The sequence below is a fragment of the Carcharhinus amblyrhynchos genome, chromosome 17, assembly GCF_965287045.1.
Source record: "Carcharhinus amblyrhynchos chromosome 17, sCarAmb.v2.hapA, whole genome shotgun sequence".
Classification (NCBI taxonomy): domain Eukaryota; kingdom Metazoa; phylum Chordata; class Chondrichthyes; order Carcharhiniformes; family Carcharhinidae; genus Carcharhinus; species Carcharhinus amblyrhynchos.
In genome coordinates this window covers 33,117,652-33,143,792 of record NC_137340.1, presented here as the reverse complement: position 1 = coordinate 33,143,792, position 26,141 = coordinate 33,117,652, and the positions used below count along the sequence as shown (strand labels likewise).

Genomic DNA, 26,141 nt, shown 5'->3' with positions numbered 1-26,141 from the left:
TGCAGCATTGTTATCAGAAGCGGGAACCTGAGTCAATGTGCACTAAAGGATATTCAGCAGAAACGGCTGTCACCACTGGCAAGGGCAATCCATGGGGCACATGAGTGTGCCTGATCAAGAGGGCCTGCCCACAGCTTGAAGGGACATTGTAAGGGCATACCTGGCAGCCTCTGAATTCCTCCTGCCACTGGTAGAATATCAGTGGTGGAAGGATGAGGCCCTAAAGTGGCCCTTAATGGGGCTACTTTAGGGCCTTGGTTGCCATAGGTGTGGGGAGCTAACTGTGACCTTCTGCACCCTGGACTGAAACAGGGGGAGTTGGGAAGGCAATGTGCTCTCCACCCCATTAAATGGTCATCCTGCCTTCCAGCCTGCACCTGGGGAACATTGAATTCCACCCTACTTAAGGGCAACAGATGAAAGTTGGGTCAAACTGGTGATTGAACATATGGGCCACTAGCAAAACTCATACACAAATGATCATTGGAGTGCGACACCAGAGAGCAATGGATGCCCATGGAACCATAGACTCACAACGGAACCAATGCATGAAAGAAAATTGATGATAAAAGTAGGCAATAAGTGTTCAATAAATTTAATAAGTCAATCTAGCTTTGCAATGCAGTTTCAGACCACTTGTTCATTTTTTTGTCTTATGTAATTTATTGCTGGGCTGCTAATTCAGATACCACTGTTCCTAAACTGTGCAAGGATATTGACCATAAACATTGAGAGGCACAGGAATATCAAAATGAGAAGTCACAAAACATGTCGAATCTGACTTTGCGTATAATCTAATCAGAGATGGCACTTCAATATTGTGAATCTTGCCAGGAATTCTGCATGAACATGTGTGGAGGATGATATTGTGTTATGTTTGGGTGCTCAGCATTGTGGCTGTGGTGACATTCCTGGCAAGTTCTATGTTGCAGTGACCATCCCACCGAGGGGACCTCCCACCCCCCATAGACAAAGTGGAATCTACTCTATGACTTCTAACTCTGGCGAAGATTTATTATTTTATTATTCATGGGTAAAAATATTAGAACAATATAAGTAAGATTCAATTCCTGATGCAAGACAAATCCACAGCATAAACAAAACTTTGAATAGGCAAGAAAACTTGGGGCTGTCAGGCATGGGAATTGAATTCTCATATGAACTAAAAGTTGGTGTTTTGTACTGACCTTGACTTCTTGCCAAGACTGGAAGAAATCTTGTGCCTTAACGACTTAAAGCTGGCCATATTTTTATGAATATGAATAGCTGTAATAATACGTTGGAATTCAAATTATGCCCATTAACTGCTCAAGCTTTGCTATCTGTTTAGGATGCCATCTGCAATGCCTGAATTAGATGTTGCTTTGTAACGACTCCTGGGTGTTGTTTGACTAACTGTTTTTCTGTTTGCTATGTTTATAGGTTAACTTAGCTTATGCTTATGAAACAAAGGACGCACTGTGTTTAGTTCTGACATTAATGAATGGGGGTGACTTGAAGTTTCACATCTATAACATGGGAAATCCAGGGTTTGAAGAAGATCGGGCAGTATTTTATGCGGCTGAGATCTGTTGTGGCCTGGGGGACCTCCACAAGGAGAACATTGTTTACAGGTGAGAGGAGGTCTCTACTTTACAAATTGCAGAGCATCCACTGCTTGGAACCATTACTTGCTCCTTCTAAACTGCAATGAGATCCCTTCTCAAGGAATAATTATGCTTTTTGAGAAATAAAACATGTTCTGCCGCATTGGAATGCGACACTTGTGCAAACGAAAACAGAAAGATCCCATCAAATTGGAAAATAGTGAATGGAACTTCCCATTCGCTTTTTTCCAATTTGATGGGATCTTCGCTGTTCAAGAAAGGAGGGAGATAGGAAGTAGGAAACTACAAGCCAGAGGGAAATTTCTAGAATTTATTGTTAAGGAGGTTATAGCAAGGCACTTATAAAATCTTAATGCAATAAGGCAGAGTCAACACGGTTTCCCAAAAGCAAAATTGTGTTAGTCTAATTTTTTTGGACGTATTTGAGGAAGGAACAAGCAACGTGGATAAAGGAAAACCTGCAGATGTGTTATACTTAGATTTCCAAAAGGTATTTGATAAGGTACTGCATCAAAAATTACTGCACAAAATAAGAGTTCATAGTGTAAGGAGTAATGTTTTAATGTGGATAGAAGATTGGTTAGCTAATAAGACATAGAGAGTGTGAATAAGTGGGCTATTTTTGGGTTGCAAAGTTGTAACCAGCAGAGTGTCACAGAAATCAGTGCTGGGACCTCAACTATTTGCAATCTATATCAATGCCTTGGATGAAGGGATGAAATATATTATTGCTCAATTTACTGATAACGTAGGACAAGGGGCCATGGACTTAAGGTGAGGGGGGAGAGGTACAACACAGATATGAGAGGGAGGTTTTTCACACAGAGGGTAGTGGGGGTATGGAATGCTCTGCCAAGTAAGGTGGTGGAGGCAAACACACTAGTGTCATTTAAGAGTAACTTAGACAGGCACATGACTGGGTTGGAGATGGGTGGATATAGGAGATTGTTTTAAATAAGGGTCATTAGCATTGGGACGTCCCTGGTAATGTAAATGGATATGGTATGATAATGTTTTTTCTCTTTTCATTCACAGGTTTTAAGTCGGTCCACCTCGTGTCCAACGAGGGGCATACACACGATGAGTCGTACTGGGGCTGCTCTTGGTTGTTCGAGATTGGCCTAGTGCTTCATGTCGTTAGTGTGTGCCTAAACTGGACAAGATACTGGGCAAGACGACAGCTCAGTGACTATCGCTGATTGCTGTGCAGACACATGGATTTGGGCTGGTGTCTGTGGGAGTTTGCGCATTCTCCCCGTGCTTGCGTGGGTTTTCTCTGGGTGCTCCAGTTTCCTCCCACACCCCAAAGATGTGCTGTTAGGCTGATTGGCAGGAATAAATTGTCCCTAAATCAGATTCCCTCAATCTGGATGGCCATAAAACGTTAGACAGGGGTCATGGGTGGAGAGGGGGACTGGTGGTGTTGAGATGGTGGCGCGGGCTCGTTGGGCCGAAGGGCCTGTTTCCCAGGCTGATTTTGTTCTTTGTTCTTTATAACAAAGATAAATAGAAGAATAAGTTGTGAAGAGAACATAAGTTTTTTTAAAAGTTAAAGCTTATTTACTGGTCACAAGTAAGGCTTATATTAGCACTGCAATGAAGTTACTGTGCAATTCTCCTAGTCACCTCTCTCCGGCATCTATTCGGGTCAATGCACCTAACCTGCACATCTTTCAGACTATGGGAGGAAACTCACGCAGACACGAGTCAGAACCTTATGGCCTTTCACACTGGCGGGATATTCTGGTGCTGTTGCAGTGAACAGAGATTTGGCTGGGTACCAGATTCTCCGTTCTCATTGCATTGGCAATGGGGCATGAACAGCCAGTAAGACCGTACCCAAGGAAACTGCTGAGGGATGGACTAAGTGAGTGTACAAAAACACAGATGGAGTATAATGTGGAAATTGTGAATTCGTCCATTTTGGTAGAAAGAATAGAAGAGCAGGCTAACATTTAAATGGAGAGAAATTGCAGAGCTGCACGGTACAGAGAGGTCTGGCTCTACTGGTCCATAAATCATAAGAAGCTAGTATTCAGGAATAGCAAGTGCTAAGGTGGGTAAATGGAATGATGTTTATTGCAAGTGGAATGGAATTTAAGAGCAAGGGATTTTGCTAAAGATCTGGAGGGCATTGTTGAAAAAATATACAATATAGTTAAAAGCAGTTCAGAGAAGGTTCACCTGACTGATTTCTGGATGGTGGGGTTGTCCAATGAAGAAAGGTTAAACTGGTTGGGCCTGTATCCGTGGAAGTTTAGAAAAATGAGAGGTGATCATATTGAAACATATCAGCTATTGAGGAGACATGACAGGCTGACTGCCGAGAGGATGTTTCTCTTTATGAGAGGACACAATTTACAAATAAGGGAGTTTCCATTTTAAGGAGGAGATAAGGAGATATTTTTTCTGAGTCGTTAGTCTGTGAATTCTCTTCCCCGGAGAGCAGTGGAGTAATGGTCATTACTATTTGAAAGGCTGAGCTAGATAGATTTCTAATTGACAGGGGGTGGAGTAGTTAGAGAGGAAAAGAGAGTTGAGGCCTCAATCAGATCAGCCAAAGTCTTATCAAATAATGAAACAGATTCGATGGGTTGAATGTACCTAAGACTATAGGGATGATTCTCCCAGAAAGGTTCTAAGTGCTGAATTCATGGGAAAGATGGTGTAAATCGCAATTGTTTTTTCAGTGGGAGTTCAGACTTGAATCTCCCACACTCTGTGTAAAGCAGAGGTCACAATTGTGAATATCATTAAAAGTTCGGGGGACGGGGCTATTCACGTCAGAGTTTGACAGTTTCCAGTTCTGTGCATGTGCGGTGGCTCCAAACTATCAGCCTGCATGGGATCCTCGCACTACTGCCCTTACAAGCCCCCCTGCCCCCACACGGTCCAGTCACAGTCCCTATGACCATTCCCAGGCCAACCCCAACCGACCTCCCATCCTGGAGGACCCCGATCTTCAGCCCCACCCCAGCAGTAACAATTTCCACACCATCCCCACCCCCCACCCCCCACCCACCCACAACCCAACCCCGGTAGACCCTGCCCCCCACAGGAGGAAGAACCACCGTCCCCCACCAGTCCACCCTGATCACTGACCTCCCTCCAGCCCCAACCGATTCTGTCTGGAGACCGACAGTGCTGCAATTGTCAGCCTCCCTAACTGGGAGTGGAATCAAGCTCAGTGCCCTGGTAGTGGCACCAATCATTGCCAAAAGCTTCCTGCAGTGTGTAATTAGCAAAGGTACATGGCAGCTAGATTGGGACCTGCTGCTATCTTGCACGAGACAGGAGGTAAAACAGTGGAGGGCCAACAGCCTCAACATGCACTTAGGTGGCCAAAGCAGCAAACTGAAATATGCTGCACTAATCCAGAGCAAGTTCCTCTTGGTCCCCAAATTTTTCAGCATATAAGAACCCTTCAATTCCTGCCCGCAGTGAGTCTAACAGCTGTGTACTGAACTGTTCAGGTTTGACAATCACCTTCTCCCCTCCCTGGCAGGTTGACAAGTTCCTGAAGGGGCTATTACTAGGAGGCAAGCATGTTCCTGACTCCTCCTCCTCCTCCTCCTCCTCCTCCTCCTTCCCGCCCCCCCCCCCACTGAGGAAATTGTGGCGCTGTTGGGACACTGATGCACCATCCGAGAGCGCTGTTTCAAAGCACCCTCATTCCTGTTTGGCTCCCCATGGGGAACTGAAAATCCCAACTGAGAAGTCAGGCTAATGTTTATCCACCTCACTGCCAACCTTTTAGAAAGGGTTTGGACATGAAGTATTGACCTGCTTTGCTCTCTTTTTTAAGATGCAACTAGAGATTCTGTGCATTTCCAGTCGGAGAACTCACCAGAGGCAATAAATGACTAGACTGTTTAATTCCTTCCTCTTGCTGAGATTCATTGAGAGCACAGCTTTCTGTGCAGAGAATGTAAAGAGAATGAATGACCTCAGAATAAACAGTGTTTACTGACCTTGCCAAGATTGTTCAAGCTATCTGTCTGAATAAGCAGTTCACTAGATTTAACCGAAACCACTTAAAAAGAAACTGCTATTAACCCTGTTAAGACCAGAGGTACCTAAAGATAAAGAGGAAAAGTTACCTTCTTGACCTGCTACCACGCATGATTTACACAATTACATACATTGCTGTTGTTGGACTGTGCCTCACTAGAGGTAGAATTTTGCAGCCCTTCCCACCAGTGGGATATTCCAATCCTGCCAAAATCAACAGACTTTGGAATGTCTCGCCGCATTTTGCAGCTCTGCTCCCACCGTGATGGGGCTCTAAAGTTCCGCTCTCGGTTGCAGCTGAACATTGATAAGAAATGTCCCAATCTTCCATCGTCTCTCACTTGCCTTACTGTTCATGGGCTATCAACTGATGGACCATGGGCTATGGTGGGTGAGTTTGAGGGGTGCAGTACTATTGCTTACAAATTTCCCCTGCAGTCATCAGCACAGTGATTCCAAAAAGAAAGACCCTTCAAACGTTTCGGGCGGGATTTTCCAGCGTGAAAGGTCAACAGACCTTTACAAGGTCCTGTCCCGCCTGCTACGATTCCTGTGGCGGATGGGACAGGAAACTCCACCCTTTTTCTTCACTGCGGTCTTGCAACCAGTGCACCTCTTATGAACCCAACCATGGTGGGCGGATGCATTTTGTAGATATCGGCCTTAAGGTATCATGTATGTAAAAAGGAGGATTTCTTTTTCCAAGTTATGGTCTCCATTCATGGGCAGTAACAGCAAATAACCAGATTCAACACACAGTCCACATCAATAAAATATAAAGCCACATACTAATCCATCCAGGCCAAAAGAAAATTGCATGGCTAAACCTCTATACAACATTGTCTTTTTTAAATCTGTCATCCAAAACCCGTATTCTCCCCACTCCAGTAATACAATAAAACTAACTGAAGTTGTGTAGATATCCGGAAGCTGGGCTATAAATGTATGTCACTTTTTTACTTAATGCTTTATGCACACTAACAGAATATGTGTGTGTTACAGCTATGTAATATGGTGCACTGTGATACCAAAACATAAATAACGAGGGTACACGGAGTGCGGACCTCTGCCCTACGCTGTGTTAACTCAACATTATTACAAATATACAACTCTTCCTTGAGGCATTTCCCCACCTGTTTGATACTCTATCGGTACCAAGTTGAAAAAAAAATCTTTTTATTAAGAGCATCCATCTCACCAAAGAAGCTTCACACTCATCCAGATCCAACAACCTGCTTTGAAAACTCTGTTCACATTTTGCCAGAAGTGACAAATTCCACCCCAGCTGTTGAGAAACACAACATTCTAAAACAAAATCTATTTAATCCATCTACCAATGTTAATGGATCTTTTAAATAGTTTTGGGATCCAGACTAATCAGTTTCTTAGGCCACATCCTATGTACCAAGTTACGTTGAAATCCATCCATTTGTTTTTGAGCTATATTGTTTACAGATTAGCAAACAGGTCAGAAAGATTACTTCCACCCTCAGTCTAAAAGACAACTTATTTTTACAGCTGGTTTCATTAATATTAGGATAGATTTATGGTGCAGTTCCTGGTAGCCAGAGAACACGGCTGGAATTCTCTGGCCATTCACGTCCTGCTGCTGCTGCCAATGAGGATGGAGAATTTGGCACTCAGCCAAATCCCTGTCCGTTGCAGGGGGAACTAAAGAATCCTGCTGGCGTGAACAGCAGGAGGATCCAGCCCACAAGATGCTTAAAGTGCCTGGCTTCATTTGAATCCCTGTTACTCGGAGAGAAATCGGCCACCTTTGCTGCTTCTGCACACAAGCATCTGCAGGTGCCGAATTGAAATATTTTGAGAGCCTAGGTCACCTAAATGTTTCAGATGGCAGATGTTCCATTCCTGCTATCCAGAGAATCGAGGGGTAGCACAGTGGCACCATGGTTAGCACTGCTGTCTCACAGTGCCAGGGACACAGGCTCTATTCCCAGTTTGGGTCACTGTCTGTGTGGAGTTTGCACGTTCTCCCCATATCTTATATGGGTTTCCTCCGGGTGCTCTGGTTTCCTCCCACAGTCCAAAGATGGACATGTTAAATTGATTGACCATGGTACATTGTCCCTGAGTGTCAGGGGGACTGGCTAGGATTAATGCATGGGCTTACGGGGAATGGGGTCTGGGTGGGATTGTGGTCAGTGCAGACTCGATGGGCCGAATAGTCTCCTCCTGCACTGTCAGATTCTATGACTCTAACTGTCCCGCAACAGTTTCATGTTCAAATGAGCATTACTTGGCTGTATATGGGATTCGCGCTACTCTCTTGGAAGGAAGTCTTGCATTAGAGAACTGCCAGCCAATCTGATCGACAGTGGACAGAAGAGGAAGTGCTTCAACATGCTGGAGCCTAAGTATCGAAACTGGACAGCAAGAAAAGTTCTGGGGATCCCTCGACGAGGAAGACCTGAAGGCGGGCTGGGGTGGAGGAGGGTGGATGGGAGGGGGAAGTGAGTCAGATAGAGCGCGTAGGTCAAGTGGAAACGGGGGCTTAAGAAGTGGGGCCCCTAAGTCAGACAGGGTCTTTTGATGGAGGGCCACCTCACCTACCTTCCCCCACCTCATATCCTGCCTGAAGCCACAGCCCCCAGACCAGGTAAATCCTCCTGCCAGCCTAACTATTGAGGCTGGGTAGGCAATGAGCTCTAAATGACCACTAATTGGCAGGAACTCAGAGGGAATCCCATTCCTTCAGTTTCACGTTGTGATCAGACAGGTGGCAGAATCTTTGATCTGGCAGAAAGAATGCTGGTTCTTTCTGTTATTATTTTCCGACTATATTGCTGTGTGTCTTTTGTTAATTTGTATCACATCATTTATTCAGAGTTTTCCTTCATCACATTGCATCAAGAAATGAAGTTAACTTGTGAATAAAGACTGGAAATTTACTTAGTGCAATCCTAGATACTCCTTGAGTTCACACTGTCCCGCCAGTCTGTTTTTGCTTTGGAGGGCAAAAAGCTTATACCAAAAGTCCTTAGTGAAAACAATACTTTGCTGAGGATGGAAAGATTTATTTCATTGGTATTTTAAATGGGTCGCTGAAATGCTGACTGCATCAGCACTGTCACCTGGGACATGGAGCTTTGAAGTCGTTTGCAACAGTTGTGCGTGAATGAAGTCCTTTATCATCATGGTATGTGCTAGGAACATATGGAAAATCTCCAATAGAAACTTTCCATACACATTCATTCCATGTCATGCAACATGAAACTTTGACCGCTTGTGTCTTCTGAGTCGTGATTGTGGACTCTGTAGTGCAACTAGACATTTTTTCTAAAACTAAATCAGGTGGGGACTTAGAAAAAAACAACTCTCCTGACAGCCATGAAAGAGTAACACATCAAACAGATAACCATTTGCTGTGGTATGTTCTGGATCTAATGAATCATCTAATGATGAGTCTCATGGAAAGAAATATCTGTGCATAAAAGGGGGGAGCATTCACTGAATTATGAAGGCGACATCCTGTACTGCTAGCTGATCGGATACAGGCTTCACTCATAGATCATAACTAAATCCTGACACAGTCAGAACCACTATTTAAATTGATGCAGAGAATGGACAGATACACAAAGTAGAAATACCTCATAGCTCTTAACACTACCACTAAGCAGTAAAGCACAAAGAACATGCAACTGTGCACTTTGAAAGGCGCACAGAAAAAAGCAGACACTCTTTTGCACTTGTGGAAATGTTTCTTTGTAAGGAATAGGTGAATATTGTAACAAACTCCCTTGAGACTGATAACTTTTTAAGAGATCCCAAGTGACCAATGAAGATTCGGTAGATGAGATTTCACATTTAAAGACTTTTACTGTAACAATCAAACCAATATCAACACAATCAAACATTAATTAACTGGCAACTAATATAGCAAACTAAATACAAAGGTAAGTTCAGCATTCACTAACTAATACAGCCAAAAAAGTTTTACAAAATGCTTTTATGCATTGTAACGCCTCTGACAGAAACGTATCATTACACAAACAGTCCCACAGTCACTCCTAGTTCTCCAGCAGATGTTCACATCTCCCCATCATACCAAGTTGAAATTTTCAGTGTCCTTTGACACCATTGCACTCCCTGTTTGCGTTTTCCAGACCTGATTATCACTATCAAGGCATACATTAATGAGTCCTTTGATCTTCAAGAGCTAAGTTTATTCCATTCCCTTTTGAACTGAAGCCAAACTCCCTCAAAAGCATCCAGTTCCGATGAAGCGTCACCCAGACATAAAGCTTGAATTTTACCGCCCCCTTATCCCAGGGATTCTCCACTGGCCTCAGGCAAGACTTTATGAGGCTCACCCAAGTGACGTTATCAAATCCTGCCTGGAATGTCGGCTCTGTTCTCTCTCCACAGATGCTGTCAGACCTGCTGAGATTTTTCTGTTTTTGTTTCAAATTCCAGCATTCACAGTTATCCCCCAAACATCCTATTTGGATGCTAATGTGGAACAGTTCCCCTGCTTTCCCGCTGCAGTACCTGCTTTGTTTCTGCATGTCAGAAACAGTCTTTGAGATACTGTGAAAAGGTGCTAAAACTGACATTCCACTTCATTGGGTTCTGTTTCAGTTTCTCTCCCCATGGCAACAGGATCACATGGGCGTGTCTCCAAGCAGTGGTTGAGTTAAGGGTGCATTTTAAAATAGGTGCATGTCTCATAAAGTTCATCATTCATGACAATATAACCACAAACCAAAACAAGTTGAAATATCAGTTTTGTTAAATATCTGCTATATTGGGCCAAATCTTGCTGGAAATCTTTTGGTGTGCATTATTAGATGTTTTCTTGGAACCATCAGCTCAGAAGAATTGTGGCAAGATGTGCTGGAACTGACTGCAGATAACAGGACTTCAGTGAATCATAGGCCCAACTGTCATCAAAATATTTAAAGATTGAGAATGAAAGAGAGAAATAACATAGAAAGAAAAATTAATCAAATCAGGTGGATAGAAGGAAAAGAAAGATTAGACTGATGAGAAGAAGAAAAAGAGAACAGAAAAATAATAACATTTTACATTTTATAAGTCTCTAACAACACTGAATGAATGAGACTCAACGGTTCAGATTGTTCCATTTCTGAACCTGAAAGTGATTGGCATTTCATTAACAATTATCATAGTATTAAAACAAGCACTTGTGTTGTTAATAACGAGCCCTATCTTTCTGCAGTGAGTTTAATGTTCATTAGTGTGCAAGTTCCTGAAAAATGACAGGGAGGTTGCTGGTCATGATGCCATTTTGCAAAGCAAAAGGTGGATGGACCAGTATGACTCAACAATCAAATTCTGGGGAATCGCAATCATGTTGCATCTTTTTATCCCCTGATTGCATTGGCAATTTGCGCATTGATGATTGCTTCCATCATTGATATGTCATTAGTCCACGAAGACTTGACTGGTGGTTTCTGGATGATTTCATTTTCAATGCTGGATAGAGATGGTGTTTATGCCTAATCAGTCAACAATTAAACTCTGCTTTAATGTCCATAGAATCCCAACAGTGCAGAAGGAGACCATTTGGCCCATCAAGTCTGCATCAACTCTCTGACAGAGCATTTTACCCAAGCCCTATCTCCGTAACCCCGCATGCTTAATCCCCTTTAGCCTGCATATCTTTGGACACTAAGGGGCAATTTAGCCAATCCACCTAACCTGCACACGTTTAGACTGTGGGAGGAAACCGGAGCATCCAGAGAAAACACGCAGACATGGGGAAAACATGCAAATTCCACACACAGTCAACCAAGGCCAGAATTGAACCTGGGTCCCTGGCTATGTGAAGCAGCAGTGCTAACCACAGTGCCACTGTGCTGCCCTTTATTGCCTTGCATTTCTTTTCAATCCCAAGTCGCAAAGATCACGCATTCAGATGAGAAATGATAATTAATTGTTATCTGGTCAGTCTTATAGACTCATGCATTTTAACTAATCAAATAAGAAGTTTCATCCAAGGCATTAAAATTTGAAGTTTACAGACCTGAAAGATATCTGCACCAGTCCTTTTACAGTTTTGGTAGCTTTGTTTGGTTTTAATGTGCACCCCAAGTTTCACAAACGCTACCTAAATTTTATTTGTACCTCTTAGGAGACTAACTATTATGACAATTATTTAAGAAAATGTTATATCCAGTTTGAAAATAAAAACACAATTCAGAAGGGATCAGAACTATTTGAGCAGACTTGCCCTTTATCGAGCAATAAATTCTGAGTTTTTTGTCTTCCAGTGGAATTCCACAATGCTAAAATTGAATGGGGATTTTTTTTAAGTACAAATCTCACTGATTCCCACATCATCAGGGAATAGAGGCAGTGTTATGTGTGTGTTTTAAGTACTTTGTTTCGTTAGTGCTAGCTACGAAAGAGTACTCATTCACCTCGCCTCATTCACCTCGGTCTCTCACTCTTTCTCATTCACCCTCTCTCGCCCTCACCTATCATCCAAACAGGTGCTGGGCTATAATCTGTCCTACTTTACATAATACTACTCTACATGTTCTCAAAAGGATAAATGCTGGGTTGATCACTGATGTTATCTAAAAGGACAGATCTGATTTTGTATTTGTTCTGAGTAAAAACATACAAAGATATGCACCAAATATTGGCCATTTGTGAGTGAGGAGAATGAAGAACTGTTGATGGACTGGAACCATTAAAAATTAGGATTTTTGATTCTTTGAGAAACCAGATAAACACATGAGGGAGAAAAGAATAAAAGGATTTGCCACTGGCAGTAGGTGAAGAGGTATGAGAGGAGGCTCCTGTAAATCATTAACTCTGGCATGGAGCTATTGGGCTGAATGGTCTGTGCTGTAATTTCTGTGCAGTAAATGCTTTGTAATTCAGAACAGGAGTTCCTTTTTTTTTAGCTGAAATGTAATGTAATATTTCTTGTACCAAATGACCATGTGTAAACTTTATATTTGTTTCATTTTAACAGAGATTTGAAACCTGAAAACATATTGTTAGATGACTATGGTAAGTAATCAGATTCTGTAAATACGGTAATTATTGTATAGTTCAGTGTACTCTGATTTAGAGTCTAATTAACTGTTTCACTGGCAGCAGAATTTCTTCTCCCCCCCCCCTTAATTCAATTATCAGTAGTGTTGTGGTATATACAAATGTATAATCCAAAAAAATTATAAAATATTTGAACAGTTTGTTACATTTCAACTCTGAATATATTGGATAGCAGCATGGATACAATATAGCATCTTGTCTAGTTTTTTACTATTAGTTCTTAAATAACATTCATATTACATGCATTTTATGTACAGACTTTTGCCTTAAGTTTTCAACCAACAAAACTGTAGAGGGTCCATCCTTGATGTTTCAGGGCATACACAACATCCATGGCAGTAACAGTCTTGCATTTGACGTGTTCGGTGTAGGTAACTGAGTCCCAAATGATGTCCTCCAAGAAAACCTTCAGGACTCTGCGGGTTTCTTTGTAGATGAGGCCTGAAATGCACTTAACGCCCCCACGCCAAGCAAGCTGACTGATAGAGGCTTAGTTATTCTCTGGATATTGTCGCAGAGAATTTTCTGGTGCTGTTTGGCACTGCCCTTCCCAAGACCTTTCCCACCTTTACCTCTACCAGACATCCCAACCTAAAACTCTGGTTTCACTGGATTTATGATGTTACAGAATGCCACAACTTGCACATTAGTAAGTTTCATAAAACATTTTGTTAATCTAATTAAATTTGTGCCATTGGAGAGAACTGTAGGAGACTCCCTCTGGCATGAGTTTTGCTACTCTCTGGCATAATTCTGGAGACCCTTGCAGTTAAATATTATTCACCAAGAGAAAGAGAGAAATTCTGACCAAAGGTGAGGCACAGGAGTAACAAGTTAAGAAGGACACATTTGAAAAGTCATACTGTTGAAAATGTGATAGCTGGAACAGTTCCCATTAGCAGGTGGATATCTAAAGCAAACTCATTCATCTTTGAAAACCCAAATTCACTTTTTTCAATTGGGAGATCAAATGTATTATTGTTTCAGTCATTTTATATTGGAATATGCAAAGCTTCAGCTTTGTGAGTAACAGTATACGTATTTAACAAAATATGTTAGTTGATTATAGGTGGATGCATAGACGATCCATGTTTTCTTATTTCGCTTCCATGCTGTTGCTAAAACAAATCTCAATATCGCAGTAACAAAGCCGGTCAAGATCAGGTCTATCGATCATTGTAATGGTAACCAAAAAAAATGCATCTTAAATGTACAATTAAACTTCGAGGACTACAAATTTGAATTCTACATTTAAATTGACTTAAATGCTTCTGTCCACCCTGCTTTGCTTTCACCCGTGCTCCACACACACACACACACACACACACACACACACACCCCTATTTTAATTGTCCCTATTTTCCATCAATAACATTCAACAAAATACTTCATTTTTCTAAACTTTTTAACTTCTTTTTGTCATTCTACCAACATTGGAGGTTGGAGTAATATTGAAGTATATAACCCAGGGCGGCACAGTGGTTAGCACTGCTGCCTCACAGCACCAGGGACCTGGGTTTGATTCCTGGCTTGGGTCACAGTCTGTGTGAAGTCTGCGCATTCTCCCTGTGTCTATGTGTGTCTCCAGTTTCTTCCCACAGTCCAAAAGATGTGCTGATGAGGTGGATTTGCCTTGCTAAATCGTTCCTTAGTGTACCCACAGGTGTTGGAGTGTGGCGACTAGGGGACAGTAACTTTGTTGCAGTGTTAATGTAAGCCTATTTGTGACACTAATAAATAAACGTAAACTGTATGATTAGAACCCAACTCAGAGGTCGAGAGTTGGAACGTTGAAATAGACATGCCATTGAATATGAGAATCGCATTTATAAAATTACTGCTGATTTTTGAATAACCCTTTTTGATACAGTTCAGTCTTTCATATATTTATTTCACATTAAACAGAGCCACATGGGACATCAGAATTCCTTTTTAAAAATACAACAGGGTCAAATCTAATTGCGTACAGAGTAGTCCTTGTGTTTGATGGTGCAATAGGAACCCTAAGAAATTTGAAGTAGCTTAGTATGGAAAATCCATTCACCCTTGCCATAGTAACAAACATGTTGATTACTCTACGCGAGTTTATCCTTAGGAAATATTTAGTAGCTTTTCTAATGCTCTCTTATTCTGTTGGAGGATGTTTGCAGCAAAATGAATGTATGTATTTATCAAATAAATAACCAATTCTGCTGTGTTACATTCATACAGGTCACATTAGGATATCTGATCTGGGTTTAGCTGTGAAAATTCCTGAAGGGGAGACAATTCGTGGCAGGGTGGGAACAGTAGGATATATGGGTGAGTCTTCAATCAACATTTGATATTGATTTTATTATCTTGTATTGGAAATGAGCAGTTTATTTTCAATATATGAGCCTTGCAACGTGCAATTGTGAAAGACTTTTACTTGATGGTGCAGACTGCTGAATCGTATCTACATTTTCAGATGACATGATGCATAATTTTTCAAATTAAAACATAAATGATATGAATATTGTAGTACAGAGGGATCTGGGTGTCCTTGTACATGAATCAGAAAAAATGTTAGCATGCAGGTGCAGCAAGTAATTAGGAAGGCAAATAGAATATTAGCATTAATGGTAAGGAGGGAGAGGGTTGAATATAAAGGCATCTTTGCCAGAACTGTACAAGGCATTAGTGATATCACATCTGGACTGCTGTCTTCAGTTTCAGTCTTCCAATTTAAAGAAGAATATGCTTTCATTGGAGACAGTTCAGTGAAGGATCATTAGACTGATTCCTGTGATGCAGAAGTTGTCTAGTGAGGTGACCTTATTGAAACATATAACATTCTTGATGGGGCAGATGCTGAGAGGATGTTTCCTCTTCTGGGGGAATCTAGAACTAGGTGGACATCGTTTCAAAATAACGTGAAGATGAGGATGAATTTCTTCTGTCGAAGATTCATTAATCTTTGGAATTCTCTAACCCACAGAGCAGTAGAAATTGGATCAGTTGAATATATTCAAGGCGGAGTTAGACAATATTTTGATCTACAAGGGAGTGAAAGTTTATTGGGGCAGAAGGGACAGATAGTGGAGTTAAAGGCCAGGATTAAATCAACCATAATCTTATTGAATGGCAGTGTAGACATGTGAGGCCAAATAGTCTACTCCTGTTCCTTATGTTCTTACATGAAACAAAATGAATTCATAAATCCAGATGCATTTCGTACTTGATCTCAAGGCAAGCAATAGCCATTCCTGATTTTTTTAATTGTCCTGATCTGCCAATTTAACTATCCTTATGGCTGCCGACTTCAGTTTATGTATGTATTACATTAAAAATTACTGATAGGTGTTTTTGTAGATTGTTGAAAAATTATTTTCCTAGTGAGCGGCACATTGGTTAGCACTGCTGCCTCATGGTGTCAGGGACCCTGGTTCAACTCTGGCCTCGGTCACTGTCTGTGTGAAGTTTGCACGTTCTCCCTGTTTGTGCGTGGGTTTCCCCCGGGTGCTCTGGTTTCCTCCCACAGTCCAAAAATGTGCGGGTTAGGTTGATTGGCCATTTAGGGTCAGGGGGACTCGTAGGGTAAATAAGTGGGCTTACAGGGATTGGGTCTGGTGGGATTGTTGTCAATGCGAGCTTGATGGGCCGAATGGCCTCCTTCTGCACTGTAGGATTCAATGATTCTACTGGCTGCTTTTTCTTTTCATTCCAGGAGTTCCAATTAGAATCTGTTACAGCCTTTGATACATTGTAAATACTGTCATCAAACCACATGTTGATGTGAAATATTCCACTGCTTTTTGTTCGAGTATCTTTTCTTCGAAATGCTATTTCCTTATGTATGAAATATTTGGAATATATTCCCACATGTATCCCATGCGGTTGGTTTATTCGATATGTTTTCAGTCCAACGACCTGATTTTGTGCAGGACAATGCTGAGTATAGGAAGTGCATCTCTTTGACGCAGCTTGCGTCATTGAGATAGTGAGGCATCTGATGCACTTGAATGAACAGTAAGTGTAACCACAGCCAAACACTTTGACAGCTGTCCTATCTGTGTTTTTCATTGAATTGAGCTTCACGATACAGGTGTACAAACTGCCAAACAAGCAAATCATTAATCAGTCTCAAAAAATTTAAGCTTTCTTCCTTCTGAATTGCTTTAGCTACAGTCTGAAATCATTAGAATAATGCTGTAACAGTAAATCAGTATGAATGCTGCTTTAGTAAAAATACAACTGTCTTTTAAGTTTTAAGTTTAAATTTATTTGTTAGTGTCACAGGTAGGATTACATTAACAATGCAATGAAGTTATTGTGAAAATCCTCGAGTTGCCACAGTCCAGCACCTGTCTGGGTACACTGAGTGAGAATTTAGCATGACCAGTGCTTCTAACCAGCACATCTTTGGACTGTGGGAGGAAACCGGAACACCCAGAGGAAGCTCATGCAGACACAGGAGAACGTGCAGAGTCCGCACAAATATTGACCCAAGCTGTCAGGAATTGAACCAGTGTCCCTGGCACTGTGACGCAGTGGCACTAACCACTTGGCTGCCCATGCAGGATTTACCACAGGAAAGCTTGTTCTTGCAATTTATGAGATCTCTTGAGCCTCAATCTGTATTGTACAACTGAGTAGGATTTCTAATATTTCAATCCTGCTCCAAGCTATCTGCCTAAATTAATGGTGACAGTATTTTTGAGAATTATTTTTATATAATTAAAATCAATATTATTCTTAAAGGAAAAGTCAGTCTGCAGAAAGGTACAACTACAGTCCACCTAGTCACTAACATTCCCAATCGAATTGCTCTCCAGCTTTGGATATGTTAGTAGCTGAGTAATGTATACCTTCAACCTAACCCTTATTTATGATCTGAACCATTCCTGTAAAAAAAAAATTCACATATACTACTTTGAATAATATTACTCTGAATTATTCTGCTTTTTATTTCCTCCTACCTAACTCCTTGATTGTAACCAGGGTAGTTTAATGACTTACAGTTCTTGGTTGTATTGGAGCCTAAACAAGGTCGGAACAAACTCCACGTTCTTCAAGGGAGTATTGGTCAGGGTGGTAGTTCAGAATGAATGTGATAGAAGTAAAGTCGCTATAGCCCCATGACCATAGGCTGCTCTCTCCTTTGAGGGGGGAGGGCAAACTGGTGGTGATTTTAACCTGAGGGTCACCACACCTCAGGTGAGGGGCAACATTGAGAAGGAGAGCCTTCACGAATAACCTCAGCCGGTACAGGAATTGAACTCATGCTGTTGGTATCAATCTGCATCACAAACTAGCCGTCCAGCCAACTGAGCTAAACCAACTCCTAGGGCACTGATAGTAATCAATGAGGAAAGCAAATTCGCATTTAGCTGACAGTTTTTTTAAGCAGACTCTCAAATAGCATATGCTTTTATCTGATTATGTTTTCTTCAGATCCAATTTGGAATCTGAATTTATCTGAATAATTATTCCTAATCCTGATGGATGTCGAACCTGCTTTTATGGCACAGTATTTGAAATATACATTAAGTTTGAAATATAATTCTGAGAGAGAGGCTGATTTAACAAGTTCCTGCTTGGGGTTCTAATAAGACAACTTGTCATTCTAAAATATTTGTTATTAGCCTTGGAAGTAAGTACTACAAAAATATCAGATTCACAGTTGGCTGTGCACAGTTCACAATGCCACAGGAACAAAATAGAACAAATAGAAAATGCAATATGTGATATTCCTGAGAGACAGAAAACAAAGTCCTCGACTTTCCTTGGATTTGATTTATTCACAGAATGAAATCTTGTAGATATACATCTTCTGAATCCACTCTACTGTGTCAGTGAGCACCTTTTTTAATGGGCTCAAGTAACCATCCAATCAATGCCCTTCACCTTTATGTACGTGACTTCAATATGGATGGCACAGTGGTTAGCACTGTTGCCTCACAGCATCAGGGACCAGGGTTCGATTCCCAGCTTGGGTCATTGTCTGTGCGGAGTCTGCACATTCACCCCATGTCTGCATGGGTTTCTTCCGGGTGCTCTGGTTTTCTCCCACAGTCAGAAAGACGTGCTGGTTAGGTGCATTAGGCATGCTAAATTCTTCCTCGGTGTACCCAATCCGGTGCCAGAGTGTGGCGTCTAGGGGATTTTCACAATAACTTCATTGCAGTGTTAATGTAAAGCTACTTGTGACACTGATAAATAAACTTAAACAATTAACATAGAATACAGGTGGGTGTTGGTATTTGAAAGACAAACAGAGCATTTGGGAAACGTTCAGCATCAGGCAGCATCTGCAGTGAGAGAAGCCTGTTTCCCTCCCTGAACTATTTCCTCATGCTCTGGTTTAATGGTCCAAAGGCTTTTAATGTACTAATTAAACGCAGAGGAAACTAAACCTAAAGAAGGTATGAATGCCTGTTTAAAAGCCTAAATATTCTTTGATTGTCATGTTGATATTTGGCTGCTATTCATAAGAGTTATGACCAATCCCCAAAGCTGAACATAACAGAAGAAATAGGAGATGGAATAAGCCTTCGAGCCTGCCCCACCAGTCAATATGATCATGGCTGATCTTTCTTGGCCTCAACTCAAGTTCAGCCAGTCTGATATCAAAAAGTTGAATTTGCTGACCTGACTTTGTCTTTAGTTTTGGCATTTCTCTTTACAGCTCCAGAAGTGCTAAATAATCAGCGATATACGTTAAGCCCTGACCACTGGGGCCTGGGGTGCTTAATCTATGAAATGATTGCTGGACAGTCTCCCTTTAGGGGGCGGAAGGAGAAAGTTAAAAGGGAGGAAGTAGACAGACGAGTATTGGAGACAGAAGAAACTTACACTGACAAGTTCTCCGAAGAGGCAAAATCTATCTGTAAGATGGTAAGCTCTGCAAAATGATATTTGATATGGGCATCTTTTCTGCATAACCAGCTGCCAGTTAAGCACATCCCATGCATACGATTATACTGTGAATGAATCACTCTTGTTTGGCTTCTAATTAGGAGTTTGTATTTTGTGAGTATTACTATTGATTATTCCTAAGGACCCAATAACATGGCTTTACTAAATTCTGTTGGCTCTCAAAAAGGTTTTTCTCTCTGTCTTTTACCCTCCACAATTCCCTTCTTTTAATCAGAGGCACTTTCTTCACTTGCCTCATCCACCCACTTGGCAATCTGCATCCTTCTGATTTTCTGGGCTGCTGTTCTGCTAAAACAAAGTTTATGGTTTCTTTATTCAGTTGCTTTTCCATGCAATCTTCTCCTTCACTCCTGTTCCCTAGCCCTCCCATTTTTCACTTGTATTTTCCCCTCTGCTTGGTTATCACTTTGCTTCTGTTCTATTCTTGTTCTCTTTCCCCTCCCTGGCCACCTTGTTATTCGGTTTTAGCTCCAGTTTGTCTTTGGATCATCCTTTGCCATTGTGCACTTTATTCTGAGGGGTGACTACAGGGACAGCATGAGAAGCACAGAGAGATTGTGTGCGTGTAGCCACAGAAAGCATAGAGATGTCCTTAGAGTCAAAAGTAGCATGGTTGCATAGCACTGTTGCCTTACAGCACCTGGATTCTGTTTTGTGGTGTTTGTATACTCTCTCCATCTCTGCGTGGTTTTCCTTCAAGAGCTCCCACAGTCCAAAGATGTGCAGGTTAGATGGATTGCCATGCCAAATTGCCCCTTGGTTTCCAAAGGTGTGCAAGTTGGGTGGATTGGCCATGATCAGTACTCAGAGTTGCAGGGATAGGTGGGGGAAGTGGACCTGGGTAAAGTATTCTTTCAGAGAGTTGGTGCAGACTCGATGGGCCAAATGACCTCCTCCTGCACCATAGGGATTCTGTGAAGTGCAGGAGACAGACAGACTCCTATTCATGGACATAGTGCAGGATGGCTGCAGCCTAGTTCGTGAGGGGCTCCACTGCGAAAGAAAGTCTCAGTGGCTCCTAAGAATACCAACGAATAAACATGCTAAAATATGCTCCTGGCAGGCTCCATAGTGCTTTTTGTGGAAGGACTAAGTAAGGGGAAGGGCAAGCACATGACTCCATTTGTTATTGTATATTTGTGATGAATGTTATTTTTAGGAGTTTAGACTGTGTTGGTGAGAACTCTCATGGACACTACATTTTGCAATATAACTTGTTGCTGGATACTATTGAAGAGAAGTCTGAAACTGGTGAGAAATGGGGTGGCACGGTGGCACAGTGGCTCGCACTTTTGCCTCACAGCGCCAGGGACCCGGGTTCAATTCCCAGCTTAGGTCACTGTCTGTGGGGGGTTTGTACATTCGCCCCATGTCTGTATGGGTTTCCTCCGGGTGCTCCAGTTGCCTCCCACAATCTGAATGACATGCTGGTTAGGTTTATTGACCCGAGCAGGTGCCGGAGTGTGACAACTAGGGAAATTTCACAGTAACTTTGTTGCAGTGTTAATGTAGGTCTGACTTGTGATTAATAAATAAACTTTAAATATCCTGTGTGGTAAGATTGATAAAATTAATAAATAGACAGTTGGAAATGAGAACATTATTGACCTATGCAAATGACGCTCAGAAGTCTTTTCTGCAAACATAAGAACAGCAGCATAAATGAAAGAAATAGGAGCAGGATTAGACTATTCGGCCCTTCAAATCTGCCTCACCATTCAGTGCAATCGTGGTTGACCTTTGACCTTTGATCCATCTTCCTGCCTGATCCTAATATTCTCCTAGAGACTAACATTCTATCTTAGCTTTGAATGTACTCAATGGTGACACATCCAAAACTGTCTGGGGTACAGATTTTCAAAGAATTACAGCCCTTTGAGTGAAGAAATTTCTCCTTATCCCTGTCTTAAATGATTGGCTGCTTATCCTGAGATGATGCCCCCAGTTCTAGTTGCCGCAGACAGGGAAAATCTCTTAGCACTTGCTCTGTCAAACCCCCTCAGAATCTTTTATGTTTCAATGAGATCTTTTCTCATACTTCTAAATTCCAGAGAATGTAGTCCCATTCTACTCAGCCTCTCGTCATCGGACAGGGCTCCCATCCCAGTAAAAAGTTTTGAACCAGAAAATCATGCATTCTTTTATTGTGCCGTGTTATGTATGCTTGAATGTATGATTCAAGAAATCCATTGCACTACCTGCAAAGAGAAGATTTTTTTATTCATTCATGGGACATGGGCATCGTTGTCTGGCTAGCATTTATTGCCCATCCCTAGTTGCCCTTAACTGATGGCTTGCGAGGCCATTTCAGAGAGCAGTTGAGAGTCAACCATATTGTTGTGGTTCTGGAGTCACATGTATGCCAGACCAGGTAAGCATGGCAGATTTCCTTCCCTGAAGGACATTAGTGAACCAGATGTTTTTTTTTCTGACAATCGGCAATGGTTTGATGGTCATCAGTAGATTTTTCATTTTATTGAATTCAAATTCCATTATCTGCCATGACAGGATTCGAACCCAGGTGCCCAGAACATTAGCTGAATTTCTGATTGAATAATCTAGTACTAATACCACTAGGCCATCACCTCCCCGCTAATGAATAGATGCTTTGGCAGAACCTTTCTCATGATGGGATCTGCACAATAATTTTGCTGTTTTCTGTTTCTAACTCCCATTTCCAGCTGATCGGAGTCTCTACTTTAATGTGCAGCTCTTGGATTGTTAGTTTACCGTTAAGATAATTTGCTTCTTTATGGGATGATAAAGTGGTGCAGCCAGCAGTACTATGTTGCCTGTGGTATTGGGAGTAGAGAGCATAAAACAAAAGGTATCTCTGCAGCACAAGGAAGTGCTTATTTTTTTAAATCTAACTCTCCTGCTGATTTTCATATTTCCGTGGTATTGCCAGTGAATTTGTTTACGTGCGAGGAACGAAACCCTGAATATGTAAACAAAAACAAAGTGTTGAAATACCTGAGCAGGTCTGAACACGTCTGTGGCGAGAGAACAGCCAACATTTTGAGTCTGGATGACCCTTCTCCAGAGCTCCAGGCTTGAAACATTGGTTCTATTCTCTCTCTACAGATGCTGACCTGCTGAGATTTTCCAGCACTTTCTGAGGCAGAAGCCCCTTGACCCAAATCCCTTTATTTACAAGTCAGACAACAGCATACAGAATGCTTTCAGCTAGCAGTCTAAACTAGGAATCACAGAGGAACTGGACGCATGTGGTTAAATAGAAAGCATGAGACTCCCTGGTTGGCCCATATACTAACAGGCCCACCTCATTTGCCTGATTAAAGTCTTTACAGGATATTCCTGTTGCTGTACTTTTCTTTGTTCTCTGTTTAGTTGGGACATCATGATCAGCACAGGCTAGGAGCACTGAACGGCCTGTTCCTGGTGCTGTTTCTTTGTGTTCCCCGTGATGCTGGAGGATAACACAAATTTAGCAAAAAGAAATACTTCAGTGGAAACACTAGGATTAAAGTGATGATACCAAAAGGTGCCTTTTATTCCCTGTCACATGTCCAAATGCCCAAGTCCTTCCATCAATGAAATAGAAGGAAGTACCACGGGTGGAATTTTACTGCCCCTTACCAACGGATTTGGCAGGCTTGCCAGTGTCAATCAACCTTTGAATGGCTGGCTGCAATTTCCAGCCCCGTCCCCCTCTTGAGGGACTCTATCAAAAATCTCTATCAAATTTCCTCTAAGCCCTCTCCTCTCAAAGGAGAATAATCAATCCTTGCAACCTGAAATCCCTCATCACTGGAACCATTCTTATAAACCTCTTCTGCACTTTCTCTGAAGCCTTTCATCCTTCCTGAAGTGCAGTGCCCAGAATTGTACACAATACTCCAGTTAAGGCTGAACCTTTGTTTTATAAAGGTTTTCATAATCTATTACCTTTGAACTATTTGTCTCATGTTATAAAACTCAGGACCCTGTACTCTTTATTAACCACTTTCTCAACCTCCCCGCCACCTTTAATGATTCACATTATATGTATACTGCCAGGTCACTCCTCCTGCACTCCCTTTACAATATCCTCATCCTTTGTACCAGAATGAATCACTTGAAATTTAATGCAGACAAATGTTATCTGCCACATGTCCACAGCCTGTTTGTGTCCTCTTGATATCTTTCACCATCCTCCTCCAGTTCGCAAGTCAAGATCATTAATATATATCAAGGAAATATCCATCTCTGGTGAACTGCACTATTTTCTGTCTTCCAGTTCAGAAAAAGCAACCAATAACCATTATCCCTGCTTCATGTAAATTAACCATTTTCATATCCACACTGTCACTATGGTTTTTACGTTGCTGTTAAGCCTGTTATGTGGCACTTCATTGAATAACTTTGGGCAGTCTATCTGTATCACATCAATTGCAATATATCTTCTCTGTTACCTCATCAAAAAACTTGGTAGTTAAACATGATTTTCCCCTGTAAAAATTCCACATTGGCTTCCTTTAATTAATCCACATTGATCCAGTGATTGTTTATCTTGTCCAGGATTACTGTTTCTGAAAAATTTCCCATCACTGAGGTTAAACTGACTGCTCTGTAGTTGAGTTTATTGGTGCACCCCTTTTTTAACAAGTGTGTAACATTTATAATTCTCCGTTAATACCAAGTCTGGAAATGAACTCCACTCTGTGTGTGTGTTCGTACGTGTGTGTGTTCTTTGCACGTGTCAATCATTTTTCTTCTGTTTTGAACAATTGGTGGCTGAAAATCTACGTGAGATTTTAAAATCCGTGAATCTTTTCTCAACAGTTGCTAACCAAAGATCCCAAGCAAAGATTGGGCTGTATAGGAGGAGGCGCTTCAGATGTGAAGAAAAACCCATTCTTCAGGAATATCAATTTCAAGCGATTAGAAGCAGGCATAATGGAGCCTCCATTTGTACCTGATGTGAGTAATGGGACAATATTAGAAGGCGTAGTTGCAAGTACATCGAAAGCATTGTTTACTGCTATGATCGCAGTGGTTATAAAGTGACATGTTCATCAATTAAAATAAATTTCAATCGCTCATTTTGCCCCCATTATATTTATGGATCTCAAAGGAAGGAAGAAAAATATTAATTTCAATATATCAGCAACGTGCCTTTATTGTCATTGTGCTAAATGCAAACTGCCTAAAGACTAAGATGACTAGCTGTGCTGAATGTGCTATTATCTCTTTTAGTAGGCATAATGTGCAGAAAACCTATTTCGATGCAACATTGCACTTGTTTGTCTAAGCTTCCTTGCAGATCACGCTTCATACACCCTCTCTGAATTTCAGCCTGAACATGAGCTCAGTGCAGTGCCATTATCCGTAATGCAAATACAGCCTCATAAAATCTCAAATTATTCTAGCCAGGGACATTGTTGTAATTTCCACTGATGTAATGCTTCAAATACTAATGTAATTTATTATATAAGTTTTTTTTATATAAAGAAAAAGTCTATTAGAAACCATTTGCAGCTGCTTCGGGGAATTGCGCAATGGCTGTTCTGAAAGGGAAGTGATTAAATATTTATATTCATACATCATTCATAATTTGTTGGCTTGGTTGCACGGTACAATGGGACATTGTTCTTAACTCCTACCTCCCTCGCTGGAAACCAGGCAGAATCCTGCAGAAGGCGGGAAAATTTATCCATTCTGACATCCTTTTAACCATTTGAACCAAGTTTCCAGGAAGCATGTATATTCTGAGTACAGGGTGATGATGGAAGGAGCAGAAGTATTGTTCCTATTTGCGGGCATAATGCAGTTTGAATTTAATTCTGCATCTCGTGCAAGGTAGCAGTTCATATCCTAACTCCTTGCTCCTCTAACAGCCACGGGCCGTCTATTGCAAAGATGTGCTAGATATTGAACAATTCTCCACTGTGAAAGGGGTGAACCTGGACCAGACAGATGACGATTTCTATTCAAAGTTTTCTACTGGCTGCGTTTCCATTCCCTGGCAGAATGAGGTGAGCAGATGACTTCTCATCTTTTGAGTTTGAGTCCATGAGAGGGAGGATTGCATTCCTTATGTGAACAATTCATGAGCCAGTTTTTCTTTCATCATTTTGGTTGTGCAGAGGAGCAGTTGTATGAAAATATATATTAATTGTGTAATATATTGTTAAGGCTCAAATAAAGCCATAGCTTCCATTATAGTGCCTGAATGCTATAGGCAAAGTCCTTCCAGGCTAGGTACCCATGCCATTGGGCAAATGGGAGTGTTTCTTGCTGGCGTTGGCAGTGTCTGACAGGTGGGATTCATTCACCTAAAAGATGCAAATCACCTCATCTCGGGGAACCCCTTTTTAAAGAGTGCCCCAATCTCCATGCTCAGAAATGGACCCATGCTCCAAAAAATGGAGTGGTGCCCTCCCACTGACCAGGGGAGCACCATCAACCCCTCACCAAAGAGGGGCATCTGCATCCCCTCACCTACAAGTAATGGATAAACCCACCCCGTATGAGATTGACCTCACAACCCCCTCTCAAATTCCCCCTCTCGTTCATCCCCCCCCCTTTCCTAACAACCCCCCTCATAAACCTCTCAGCCTTCCTCCC

General features: G+C 41.6%; 1 protein-coding gene across 5 annotated transcripts in view; it reads left to right on the top strand.

Annotated features, from left to right (window-relative positions):
- Positions 1-26,141, top strand: part of LOC145354430 (G protein-coupled receptor kinase 5-like) — a 244,073-nt gene that overhangs the window by 206,933 nt on the left and 10,999 nt on the right. For all 5 annotated transcript variants that reach the window (XM_080205752.1, XM_080205754.1, XM_080205753.1 and 2 more), the window contains 6 exons: positions 1,423-1,613; positions 12,589-12,626; positions 14,883-14,972; positions 19,321-19,529; positions 24,357-24,494; positions 25,412-25,549. In XM_080205752.1, coding sequence (XP_080061878.1) covers positions 1,423-1,613; positions 12,589-12,626; positions 14,883-14,972; positions 19,321-19,529; positions 24,357-24,494; positions 25,412-25,549 — 804 coding nt within the window. The remainder of the gene's footprint in view (positions 1-1,422; positions 1,614-12,588; positions 12,627-14,882; positions 14,973-19,320; positions 19,530-24,356; positions 24,495-25,411; positions 25,550-26,141) is intronic.